A 12,198-nucleotide genomic window follows, 5' to 3' on the forward strand; every position below is an offset into this window, starting at 1 on the left:
CCTGGGGGTATATTATGAAAATAAAGATCTGTTAAATCTTGTCGTATGTTTTTATTGAAAACACTTTTGGTAAATAAGTCACAGTAAATCTGTAACAATAATAAATAATATACGATTATTAACATTATTTTGCTATTTTTAAACTACCTAATTTTTAAAATGCGTCTTCTTGCGCAATATTTCTCAATAAAAACACAAATCAAAAATCTCACCAAGTTTACCTTTTAATGCAAAAATATATATAATTCAGTAACTAAAGACACGAAGGCAGGCACGTTAGAGATACGTACCCCTAGTGTACATTTATTCGATAGCGAAACGTGACGTACGCGTTTGCGTTAACTGTATGGGATTTAGAAACAGCGCGCCAAGCGGAACGTTTTGGAAACTCAAAATCCCATACAAAATGAGACTTAACGCAAACGCGTACGTCACGATTTGCTATCGAATAAATTTACACTAGGGGTTAAGTATACGTATAAGTATAAGGATACGTACAGCAATACATAGAAGATACAGTCTTCTATGTATTGCTGCGTTCCTGTTCCCTGTCGTTAGTTATCTACAGTATTAAGCAAGGTGACTGCCTTGGTACCTGTGTATTAGTTTAGTAGGTACTTACCTAATATTTGTATTATTTACGTCCACAGACCTTAATAAACTCGACGGGCACCGCGATATCTTTTCTGCAGCTTTCGCCCGGAGTTTTAGACGACGGCGCCACTCTCGCCTGCGTGGCGACGAACGTCGCGATGGCACCTAGTCGAGGCGCCAAGGCCGATTTAGTCAAGCTCAACGTCACTTGTGAGTAGACAGTGTCAAATAGACAGTTAGAGAGAGATATAATTTCTGCAACTTTCGCCCGGAGTTTTAGACGACCGCGCCACTCTGGCCTGCGTGGCGACGAACGTCGCGATGGCACCTAGTCGAGGCGCCAAGGCCGATTTAGTCAAGCTCAACGTTACTTGTGAGTACACAGAGTCAAATAGACTGTTAGAGAGAGATATAATTTCTGCAACTTTCGCCCGGAGATTTAGACGACGGCGCCACTCTGGCCTGCGTGGCGACGAACGTCGCGATGGCACCTAGTCGAGGCGCCAAGGCCGATTTAGTCAAGCTCAACGTCACTTGTGAGTAGACAGACAAATAGACAGTTAGAGAGAGATATCATTTCTGCAACTTTCGCCCGGAGATTTAGACGACCGCGCCACTCTGGCCTGGGTGGCGACGAACGTCGCGATGGCATCTAGTCGAGGCGCCAAGGCCAATTTAGTCAAGCTCAACGTCACTTGTGTGTAGACAGAGTCAAATAGACAGTTAGAGAGAGATATAATTTCTGCAACTTTCGCCCGGAGTTTTAGACGACCGCGCCACTCTGGCCTGCGTGGCGACGAACGTCGCGATGGCACCTAGTCGAGGCGCCAAGGCCGATTTAGTCAAGCTCAACGTCACTTGTGAGTAGACAGAGTCAAATAGACAGTTAGAAAGAGATATAATTTCTGCAACTTTTTGAAAACGAGTGGTAATTGCCACTGGATTTTCAATTTCTATCGCTCCTACTTCAAAAATATCATTTCGCCATTTTCTACAGATTTTCGAGTGACGAAATCGAGCGCTCGAAATTCAAAAATCGCCCCCTGGTTCTCTAACTGCCGCTATTTCTATCGATCTTTCTATTACAGATAGCCCAATCGTAGAAGTGTCAATGGCAGGCGACGAGAACGGCAACAGAGTAGTAGAGCTAGACCCCTTGCATTTAGAGTGCGAGGTCAAAGCCAACCCGCCCGTAGAGCGGTTCCTATGGTATTTTGACGTAAGTATACCTGTAGCACTTGTAAATTCGTACGTAAGTGTCACAGGGAGGCAACACGTCGAACGTGGTTCGCGGTAGCCATATCATAAACGTTTCATAACAAGAAATTCAAATTTGAATCTAGCTGCTGATAAATAATTCTTAGACACAATCGGCCATCCCGTTCGTGGCCAGACCCTTTGTCATTCCTTAGCATTAAATAAACTCGATTCAATCTACCTCTTCTATCTACCTCTTCTTTTAAACAAATTTTTCTTTTTCCATTTCAGGATGTGGAAATTCAACCTGGTGATATTTGGGGTACAAACACATCGTCACCGACTCTACTGGTGGAGGAGGTTTCGAGACACCATGCCGGGCGATACGCGTGCGAGGCCGTCAACAGTGTTGGCCGGACAAGGGCACAACATATCACAGTTATTGTACACTGTAAGTATGATTGCACCAAGTGATACTTTGTCTCTGCTAGTGGAGGTTTTGAGGCACCACGCCAATAGTATTTGTTCGACCAGTGCACAACATGTCATAGTCATAGGATTTTTTAAAGAAACAAGACGCCATTGGTACGGCGGTAAAATAGATGCACATTTTAGACACAACTTACTTCCAGTTGTCTAAGATCTAGATTGGTCAACTCTCCAGGCCTGATATTTTCACCCGCATCCTTATTTGTCGAGACGCAACTAATGAAAATCTTTTCTCCCTTCTAGACCCACCAGAATGCGATAACGGCGTCGTCGTTGTCAAAGAAACCCTCCACTGCAGCGTCAAAGCGCTCCCCACTCCAGACACATACTTCTGGCACATCTACCCCACCGGCTTCGATATCCAGCAGCTCACGACCGGCTCGGCCATCCTTCCACTTTCCCAAGTCACGGCCCCACTGTCCGGGACAGTGCGGGCGACGTGTGAGGCGAGCAATGGGGTGGCGTCGCAAGAGCTGCCGTGTGAGAGGGTGCTGAGCTTGGAGCATTTGAGGCCGCAACAGCCGCAGCAATGTGATCTGGCTTATGAATATGAGGAGTTTCAGATGAGATGTGTGCCAGGTGAGTTAAATGCCTCTTTATTTATCTAAACATTGACTGGATTTAAAATACACGTAATATACTAACAACATATAAATTTTGATTTGACTTAGCTATTCCTTGGTCGTTAGAGAAGTAGTACGAATCTTTGATTTTCGTTCTGATAATAAAAAAACTCTAATGCCTTTAATTTAGATAACAGATAGAAAGATACAAAATATACAGTAGTGTAAAACTACAGCGAAAGAAATGAAAAATCCTCGTTTACACATTGCAATAACTCGTATATGATTTTCGTTACCTCGCCGACTACTGAGGTGCAACGAACCCGATAAATCTATCAAATGCCCTAATGTATTTGAGTTCGCGCAACGTCTACAGTGGAATTGGTTCACAAAATGTTAATGATTTTTATTCACAACCAATTATATAATAGCCAAAATTAACTTAAGTATTCACTACCCAGTTCAGATGGATATCCATGTAACAGTGTCCTTCTATTAATTTCCAGTGGAAAATGCCACTCACTATGAAGTATCCGTCTGGCGTATGTCCACCTCCAATACTTCCCTCGTCCTTGAGCACCGAGCGGCCATGGGTTTCGGCTCAGGCCAGGCCATGGCCCAGGGCGAGGCTCCCTGGCTGCTCCGCGGGGCCCTGGGCAAGCTGAAGGCGGGGGATGAGGCCGGGGCTTCGGCGTGTAATCGCTATGGATGCTCGAGGGCGCTGCTGTTGAGGCCGACGGAGAATCTTCTGACGGCGTCCGCGCCGCCTTGGTGGGAATGTAAGTTATATACCAAAATTTTAGGATTAAGACACAAGGTCACATCTCAGCTTACATGTTACATCACACACAGCTTAGCTTAGTCAAAACACCTTGGTAGTGAAAACGCCCGGTCGGCTCGGTTACTTGAGACCTTTAGAAGTTGAAGTTAGGGTATTCAACTTTAGATACCTTAGAGAAAATGTACGTATTACTAGGATTTGTAAAATATAGAATTCTTACTATTCTATGTTATAGTTAAATCTGGCTTATCAACATTTGCACAATTAAAGTATATACGTTATCTAAAAAACGGGCTTTTGTTTTTGTTTTAACTACAAGGGGGCAACGTTGTTGTTTGATTCCCGAAAAAGCGAAAGATCCCAAAATTGAAAAAGAATACTTGAGCGTTGTGAGGTTTCAAGGCACGAGGGTTAAACAAAGTTTCTACCGATTGAAACTAGGAATAAACTGGTGTGGTGAAAATGAAATTACATAACTCTGGCCTCTCAGGTCTTAACTGTTTATAAACAACCTTCTGTTTTTTTCCAGTCCTCGTTGAAAAAGACGTAGCCATATCCGTCGGCGCAGTGGTCCTGGTCGCCGCGTTTCTCATCTCCACATTCCTCGTGGTCCGGCTGGCGCGGCGCACGCGCAGCAAGCCGCCGGCGCCTGTCATTCAGGTGCTACAGCTGGACGACATAGCGAGGGACTATCTGGATACTATTGGAGGTTAGGAGTTGACTGGCGATGGCGTTGTGTTACGAAGACGTTCCACGAGCGGAGATCAGAGATTTGTGGGAATCAAACAATAGTGATGGTTCTTTTCATCGCTCCGTTGGTGTACAAGTATTACAACCAATGCTATGCGGTAGTTGATTTCACGTGTGTTCTATAGTTGTAGCGTTCTCGAGAACGGTCACAGTTTACATACAAAACTGAACGTTCTCGAGGGGCGCCATTCATTTATTACGTAAGACAATTTTTACCAGTTTTTACCCCCTCCCTTCCCTAACTCCTGGTTGGCGCTTATGTCGCGTAGCACCGCATTAGTATTGGAGCGTCGTTAATAAGAGCGTAAGCGCCGACCGCCATAAGGTACCGTTACCTGTGGGACGTCACATTTATCACGTAAGAATCTAAATCAACTTTTATTTTTTGGTAATAATCATTTTTTTGTATATTTTTTCCATATCATTCATCTTTACATACGATGTCGATCAATCCCACTCAAACCCTCTTGGAAAGTGGGATTTGAGCCCCTGGACTGATTAAAATATCACTGTATCTGTAGGTTTTCAAAGTATAATATTAACTTTGTCCATCTTTGTGATCTTACGTAAGAACCATCAATACTCCCTCCCACCCCCTTGTTAGAAAAAAATAAGACATGGTCGTACCCCCTCCTCCCCTACATCGTCTTAAGTAATGAATGGCGCCTGAACGACACAACTATACGCACGTCTTCTCTCATCTCCGTGGAAAGGCAGCCTTAGAGATTGCAGAGAATAATAAATGAGTGAATCAACTTTTTCAGTTATTGTTCTGTCCCGTCAGCCAGGGGACAATAGTTACACAGTAAATTTAGTAGCCCATTATGGAGGACATATTACATACAACTACAAAAAAACATGCATGGAGATTTTAAATACCATAAAACCAGGATTTTAATAGTGACCCAGGAACGTAAACGTAACCATGGCAACAAGGAACAAGAACAAGTTGATTCATCTTAATACAAACATTGATATATTAATAGCCTCACGTATGTAAAGTCGATGATTGTTGATCATGTTTCGCTCCATCGTCTGCGTCGGACCAAAGCTCCATGAAAATGCTCCACGTTATGGAGCGAAACATATCGAGCAATCATCGACTTTATACACGTGAGTGACCGAGTTATAAGAAATCCGGTTTAATATATTTATTATATCAGTGTCTCTCTGAATTTTACTCATATTATATGTAGCGAAAAGGTTCGTTCGTAAGTCCAAATACACCTTGGACTCGAGGCACTATGTTTTTTCGACCACGTGATTCGTAAGAAAATAAAAAAGTACTATTGTACTCAAGAAAATAGAAAGATATGTGTTAATCAATTGGCAGATTTAACCCCATTGATAATATTATCATCTCAAAAACAATATTTAACACACTATTATCTATAATAGTTTCATAATGAACTTGAAGCAATAGTTATAATTGATTCTGTGATTCAGGTTCATGGTGTATATGTGACTTCGACTTATGTTATATGTATAATGGCTGTCATACAACACATTGCCAGTTGAGAACCTAATGCTAACATGACTAATATGTCAAAATGTCCCAAAATCGGGCATGGTGCTGTTTCATATCATATAATTTATTCATGTATCATAGAATTATGCTTGTGTTAATACAGTATTTATAAATCATGCTCTAGTTTCATTGGCTTTCGTACAGTTCATAATCGTTTACATTTATTTTATTCCATTGGAATAAAGTCGAGAATTGATACGTTTATGATAGCTGTACGACGCTTTTTCTTACCCATTGCACGATCTGGTCTTAAAATATGTGTGTACTATTTTCAATCTCTTTCCATGTTAAATAAGGTCAAAAATGCATGCATATTATCAGACAAGGTTGCATTGCCCGCTTCCGTGTTCATCCTTCATACACCAATTCATCAAAAAGAAATAAAAATTTAGAGAATTATCAAGGAAAAATGCTTATACGCACCCAGGGATCGGAAACCGGTATTTTTTGTATGGGAACGAAAACGGTATTTTTTCGTTCTTTGTTAATTATTTCATTCCTAATCGGGCAATCTAATAATACGAAGTCGTTATCTAAAAACACAACTGACTCCTACATTTTGAGTATAAAATAAACCGAAATATATGGTTATTTCGATTTTGCAAAAAACCGGTTCCGATCCCTGTACGCACCTAGTTTTAAACCCCTAAGTCAACATCCCGACAAAAAGCGCACGTTTTGCGGTGGATTAACTATTTCTTGCTGTTATTCAATCATGTTAGCCAGGAGACATAAGTAACACAGTTTTTTAGAAAAAATGTTGCATCTCGTTTTACCAACGTGCTTGGTAGATGGCCCACGCAAAAGGAGCTTATAACTACCACAGTAATGAATAGTTTCATTTGAATACTAAAAACCCGGGTTTTAAGAGTGACCCAGGCGAATGTAACCATGGCAACGAGTTATAAGAAATCGTTAATTCACCCTTTTTTTCAGAAACATGGGGGCGATTTATGAATTTTTAGTGCTTGTCACACCAAAATCTATGGCAAACGGCAAAAAGCTAGTTTTGAAATACGAGCCAAAATAAACTGGGAATTTTAACTCGTTCGAGTAGTGATGTAATTTGCGCTATTTTCCTTGAAATGAATCAATAAAAAGTTATTATTATTACCTACTCGTATTTACGTACGAAAAATTCCATGCAGATAAAATTTACTTTGAAACTTACACATAAATAATGAATAAATACTAATGGTGCAGTTAACTAATGGCGGTAATAAATCCACATACGTCAACAGCTGCTTGGCTAATATTATCCGTTTATAGATCGTGTGATTCACGAAGACGTGTGCCTTGACTTGTATTTTCATATTATTAAAGGTTAGATTTGACAAATCTGCGCGTCATCGTGGATGACACGAACTATAGTTCAGAATAATTGAAAGTATTCAAACATCGTCGTAATCGTATATGTTTTGTAACTGGTAAATTATTTCTACCTAATGTAATAGATAGATGGATTTCATACATTTGATCATAGTATTTATAAATATTTATATATTATATATATCGTTGTCTAAGTACCCTCAACACAAGCCTTATTGAGCTTACTGTGGGACTTAGTCAATTTGTGTAATAATGTCCTACAAAAAAAAAAAAAAAAATTAAATACCTTGAGACGAATATGGAGGATCCATACGAAATCGCAAAAGTTCTCATTTTCCTTTCTGGATATTAACATTATTACAGATATTTTAACACAATTAGTTGTATATTAACCACAGCATGCGCCTACGTTTGATTTTTGTAGAATTTTTAATTATTATAAGATTTAGGAGCATTTCAAAAAACGTATGAAATCCGCTCTTAATTTTTATAATAATCAAAAAATCTAAAAATTCTAACGTAGGAGCATAGTTATGGTTAATATTCATCAAATTATGTAGAACTATTGTCCATAATGTCAATATCCATAGAGGAAAATGGGGACTACTTTTATATAGAGAAGCGGTTGTCCCTTTTCATCTTTAGTCAAACAGTATTACCTAAGTGTATATTTACAAAAAAATTAACACAATACTACAACATGTTGCCACATAGTATAATAGAAAATAAAATCATCTTTCACTCACAAACTATAGTTCTTGATTTGAATTAAAGGTATAAAATTTTCATCCCCTCATCTCTTTTAGAATCATCTAGACTCTTTGACATAAAGTAATAATATTTATTGTTCTTGCTTATCTAAACTCCATCGTCCTATAAAACCCAATGTCCTTCTCAGAGAACAAAGTCCGAGCATCCTGCAGCCTGCGTTCCTGCTCCAGCGTCTACTCCGAGGGTTCTGAAGCGAGCGCCCCCACAATCGACCGGAGAAGAAAACCTCTGTGGATAACTCAATATGAAGCCCCACCGCCAGATGTCACTTTAACGTTGCATAGGGAAAGTGCCGTCTGAAATGAACTGTCAAAGTATTTTCTAGTTTTAAATGCAGTTAGTGGGTTGTCGTTGAGATTCAAGATGGCGAACACGTCTCTAGATTTTTTTTTTGTGTTTTGCTCATTCATGTAGTTTAAAGTGTAATATTGATAGCTTATTATGCAGTGAACTATCGTAGAAGTGTGCAGCTAATGAAAAACTAAACTTGAAACGCGTTTAACCATATTTTAATCAACACCCGGCAATCCATCGTGGCTTTTAGTAAAGTCCAGCTATCTCTTTACTAAAAGCAACTACCGAACAACGTCATGCTCTACGAGCACACTTAAAACTTACAACGAAACTTGACATTGGCAAAATCATCATAGATTTGATGGAAGCCATACTTTAAAAGAAGAAGAAATGCAGTTAGTAAATCAGCAAGATCGTTTAGCTAGTGGTATTTATCATTGATAAGCGTGTGTTTTGACGCAAGAGCCCCAACAGTCATTCGAAAAGGAAATCCTTTATGGATATACAAATATAAAGCCCTACCACGATGTCACTTTAAACGCTACATAGGAAAATTGCTGCCTAAGATTGTCAATAGTCCAAAGCTTAATTAAGTCCTTATCAGACAAAATAATCTACCAAATGTTACGGCCCTATTCGAAGAATGATTAAGACACGTTTAAGATCCCGGAAAGATCTTTAAAAGATCGATAACTAAATGTCATATCAAAATTGACGTTTATTTCGATTCCGCTGTGATCCCTATAAGATCTATCTATGATATTTCTAATGTCAATGTGACATTGGTTGCCCGAATCGAGCTGCTTCTGTCAATTATACGACATACGAACGATATTTTAATGAGAACTTATCTAAACCAGAACTTATCGTTATCGTATCTCATTCTTCGAATCGGGCCGTTAATTCCACCGAACAGTAGACCAAATGGAAGCCGTTGTGAATACAGCAAGCTCCACCAAAAAATGACATTTCGGAGCGCAGTTAAAAAATATTCAGAACGAAATATTCTAGTTATCTTTTAACGCAGTTGGCAAAGCAGCGAGATTGGATCAGTGAATCATATCGATAATAGAATTTACATAAGTAAGAAAAAAAGCCCGAAAAATTGGAAAAACTTATATGGAGGATCAAATAATAGAAAAGTATCGCGTGTTACTTAATTTCAGTACAAATTCATGATACGCAACGTTATTAGAATTTATAAAACAGCTTTTTATCGTGCCAATTTTAGACGCATTCACACAAAAAAACATAGAAAAGACCTAAAACTCTTATGGAAAATTCGTGAACTATGACATGTTTCCCACATTTCCCCTGTCCCCTAATATTTATTCTATGACATTTCCCATTCCAAAATATTAGTGGATATTGTAGTTATAATTCTAATTATAATGATTATACTTATTTTAAGATACTTGACACTATCACGTCGAATTCTTACCAAAGTGTCCAAAAGCTCGAATTAGGTGTTTTAGATCCAAACTTACAGGTCACCTCTAGTAGCCCACCATACAAGAAAAATTGTCAGAGAAATTTGAATCAACGATATTATATAATAGAGTTGAATTTGTAATGTTTTAAAATCAAAAAAAGGAAAACAAAAGCAAGTCTGTTCCATTTAATTTTGGTACAAATTTTATTGGGGGTATTTTGTACTAGTATCAGGACTTTGAACCCTAAGAGGATAAATAAAAGAGTTAGTCAAGAAATGTGTCGGGCGCGTGAAGATATTTTTAAGAGATGCAATAAATAGTGGCTTGGCCGAATACCGAATATCCGGCAGAATATTCGGCCGAATAGCCGAATATTCAGCCGCCGAATATTCAGATAGAAGTTTTACCTGAAATGAAGTAAATTCGAACGCGCGTTTCTCGCTGTCTTGGATAGAAATTGCGCATATTCTGCACGCAATGCGTATTGAATTGCGGACATTGCGATGCGTTCGTTTTAGTCGTGTGTAAAAAAAAATAGTATTATTTTTCTCATGGTTTTGTACTATCTATAAATGTAAAGGTAGTCTAAAGGATTATACTGATTTTAATAATTGATTACTTGTAGTTTGTTACTTTGAATACACCTCGTTTACCGTTATCTACGTGTTAACTTACTATTCGGTATTCGGCCGAATTTTATGCCACTATCCGGTATTCGGCCGAATAGTGAAAATGTAGCCGAATAGGCCGAATACCGAATTGTGGCCGAGTATTTGTTGCACCTCTAATATTTTTTAACACTGCTTATCAGAAAGCTATTAAGCTAAGAAGATATTTCGCGTAATAACGTTTGGTAACTTACCTTTAAATTTAACAATACGAGTATATAATAGGGACCGTGCACGTTGGAGGGTCTGCCATCTTGTGGCCTGAATCGGAACCATAAATAATAATAAATATGTACATTTACACGTCACGTGTTTTGTTGTGCATAGTAGGTTCTGCCATCTTGTGGGCTACATCGGAACAATAAACATCACATTTACGCCTCGCGCCAAAAATCTGACGGCTCCTGTGCTGCCTTCTACCGTTTATGCACGCTCCCTAGGGTGCCATGTGTTTCTATAATTTAAATGTAATAACTATGTACCATGGCTCGCAATAAACGATTTCTGATTTCTATACTTACAGAGTTCTGTAGGTTATTGAGCATCCGCAGCAAGCTCGGCCGATCATCATACAAACGGAGTTTTGTTCTCATTTTAACACATTGAGTACCAGGAACCAGCTCGGCGGGTTCTCTGTTCGTAATCGCTTTCCTCTACAAAGCGGGAAAACGCTGGGATCGGATACGAGCGTAGCGCTACGAAAACGTTTGGTAGCGAATGTGTTGGGTTGTATTGAAACTTTGCTTATATAATTATACGAGTTATATTTATGCCTGTAATTAGTTTATACAGCCCCAGCTTATAAAACAGAAAAAATAAAGCAAATACAAGTTTTCAAACTTCAATGCGCTGTGTTTTTTAACCAAAAACAAGTTTTGTATGAAAAACTTTTTAATTATGGTATCTGAAGCTACATAAACTAATTACAGGCATAGATATACCTTATCCTGTTGTAAGTACAAAGTTTCAGAGCAATCTAGCTAGTCATTTTAAAATGAGGGTAACTACATTTGTATGGAGAACCGAGTTTGCAGCGGACTCTTAAGGTCACGTGACCGACAAAGTAGACCTTTTTAGGAATTCCCCAAAATTTGAAATTTATTTTAAGGCAGTTTGACTGAGCCAGCGGAAAATGCATGATTTCGTTAATTTTGTCATGTTAAAATTAATATGATGTAAATTCTATATTTTGAATCTATGAAATGAATACGTGTGTTGATTTAATAAATTGGATGAATTAAATAAAGTTTATTTCATTGTTATACCATAGGGGCTGTCCATTAATCACGTCTAAAAATCACCAATGATCACCATGGGGGGACAGAGGTCTAAGGAAATATCACGTGTATTTTTTTCTTATATTGGGCCAACCTAAAAGTGTACAATAAACATACGTTTAGCGGTATTATTAGGTAAAAATATTACACGTCATATTGGATGGACGCAGAATATCACCTGGGGTGACAAAAACTAGCTAAAAAAGTATGACTTGATTAGTGGAAAACCCCATATTCCTTTTAACACGCCTATTACATATAATAATAAATAAATAATTTCTTTATTCAGACAAAGTGGTCCACATTTGTTAATTTGAGTATCTTATAAGCTATAGTTATTTACTACTTGTACAAAAAAAATAAACACTAAAAATAAAAATAAAACGACTACAACATTTTAATTTTAATAATAAACAACCCCAGAATGGGGGTTTATTAATGCGGACATCCAATGTCTTTGCAAAAGACTGTCTGGCCTATCCGCTAACATACTTAGTATGCTGTTGGGACTACCCTGGATTCTG

The 12,198-nt window shown here is 38.5% G+C and overlaps 2 protein-coding genes across 2 annotated transcripts in view; both read left to right on the forward strand.

The window, feature by feature from the left end:
* Nucleotides 1–11,643, forward strand: part of LOC133528081 (hemicentin-1-like) — a 246,913-nt gene extending 235,270 nt beyond the window's left edge. The window contains exons 8-14 of the mRNA XM_061865294.1: nt 651–804; nt 1,683–1,813; nt 2,083–2,242; nt 2,524–2,859; nt 3,350–3,622; nt 4,154–4,333; nt 8,130–11,643. Of these exons, the coding sequence (XP_061721278.1) occupies nt 651–804; nt 1,683–1,813; nt 2,083–2,242; nt 2,524–2,859; nt 3,350–3,622; nt 4,154–4,333; nt 8,130–8,302 (1,407 nt within the window). The 3' untranslated portion in view covers nt 8,303–11,643. The remainder of the gene's footprint in view (nt 1–650; nt 805–1,682; nt 1,814–2,082; nt 2,243–2,523; nt 2,860–3,349; nt 3,623–4,153; nt 4,334–8,129) is intronic.
* LOC133528077 (melanization protease 1-like) overlaps nt 1–12,198 on the forward strand; it is a 154,791-nt gene that overhangs the window by 38,920 nt on the left and 103,673 nt on the right. The gene's annotated exons all lie outside the window — the stretch shown is intronic.

This window comes from Cydia pomonella, chromosome 19 (genome assembly GCF_033807575.1).
Source record: "Cydia pomonella isolate Wapato2018A chromosome 19, ilCydPomo1, whole genome shotgun sequence".
In the NCBI taxonomy this organism is placed as follows: domain Eukaryota; kingdom Metazoa; phylum Arthropoda; class Insecta; order Lepidoptera; family Tortricidae; genus Cydia; species Cydia pomonella.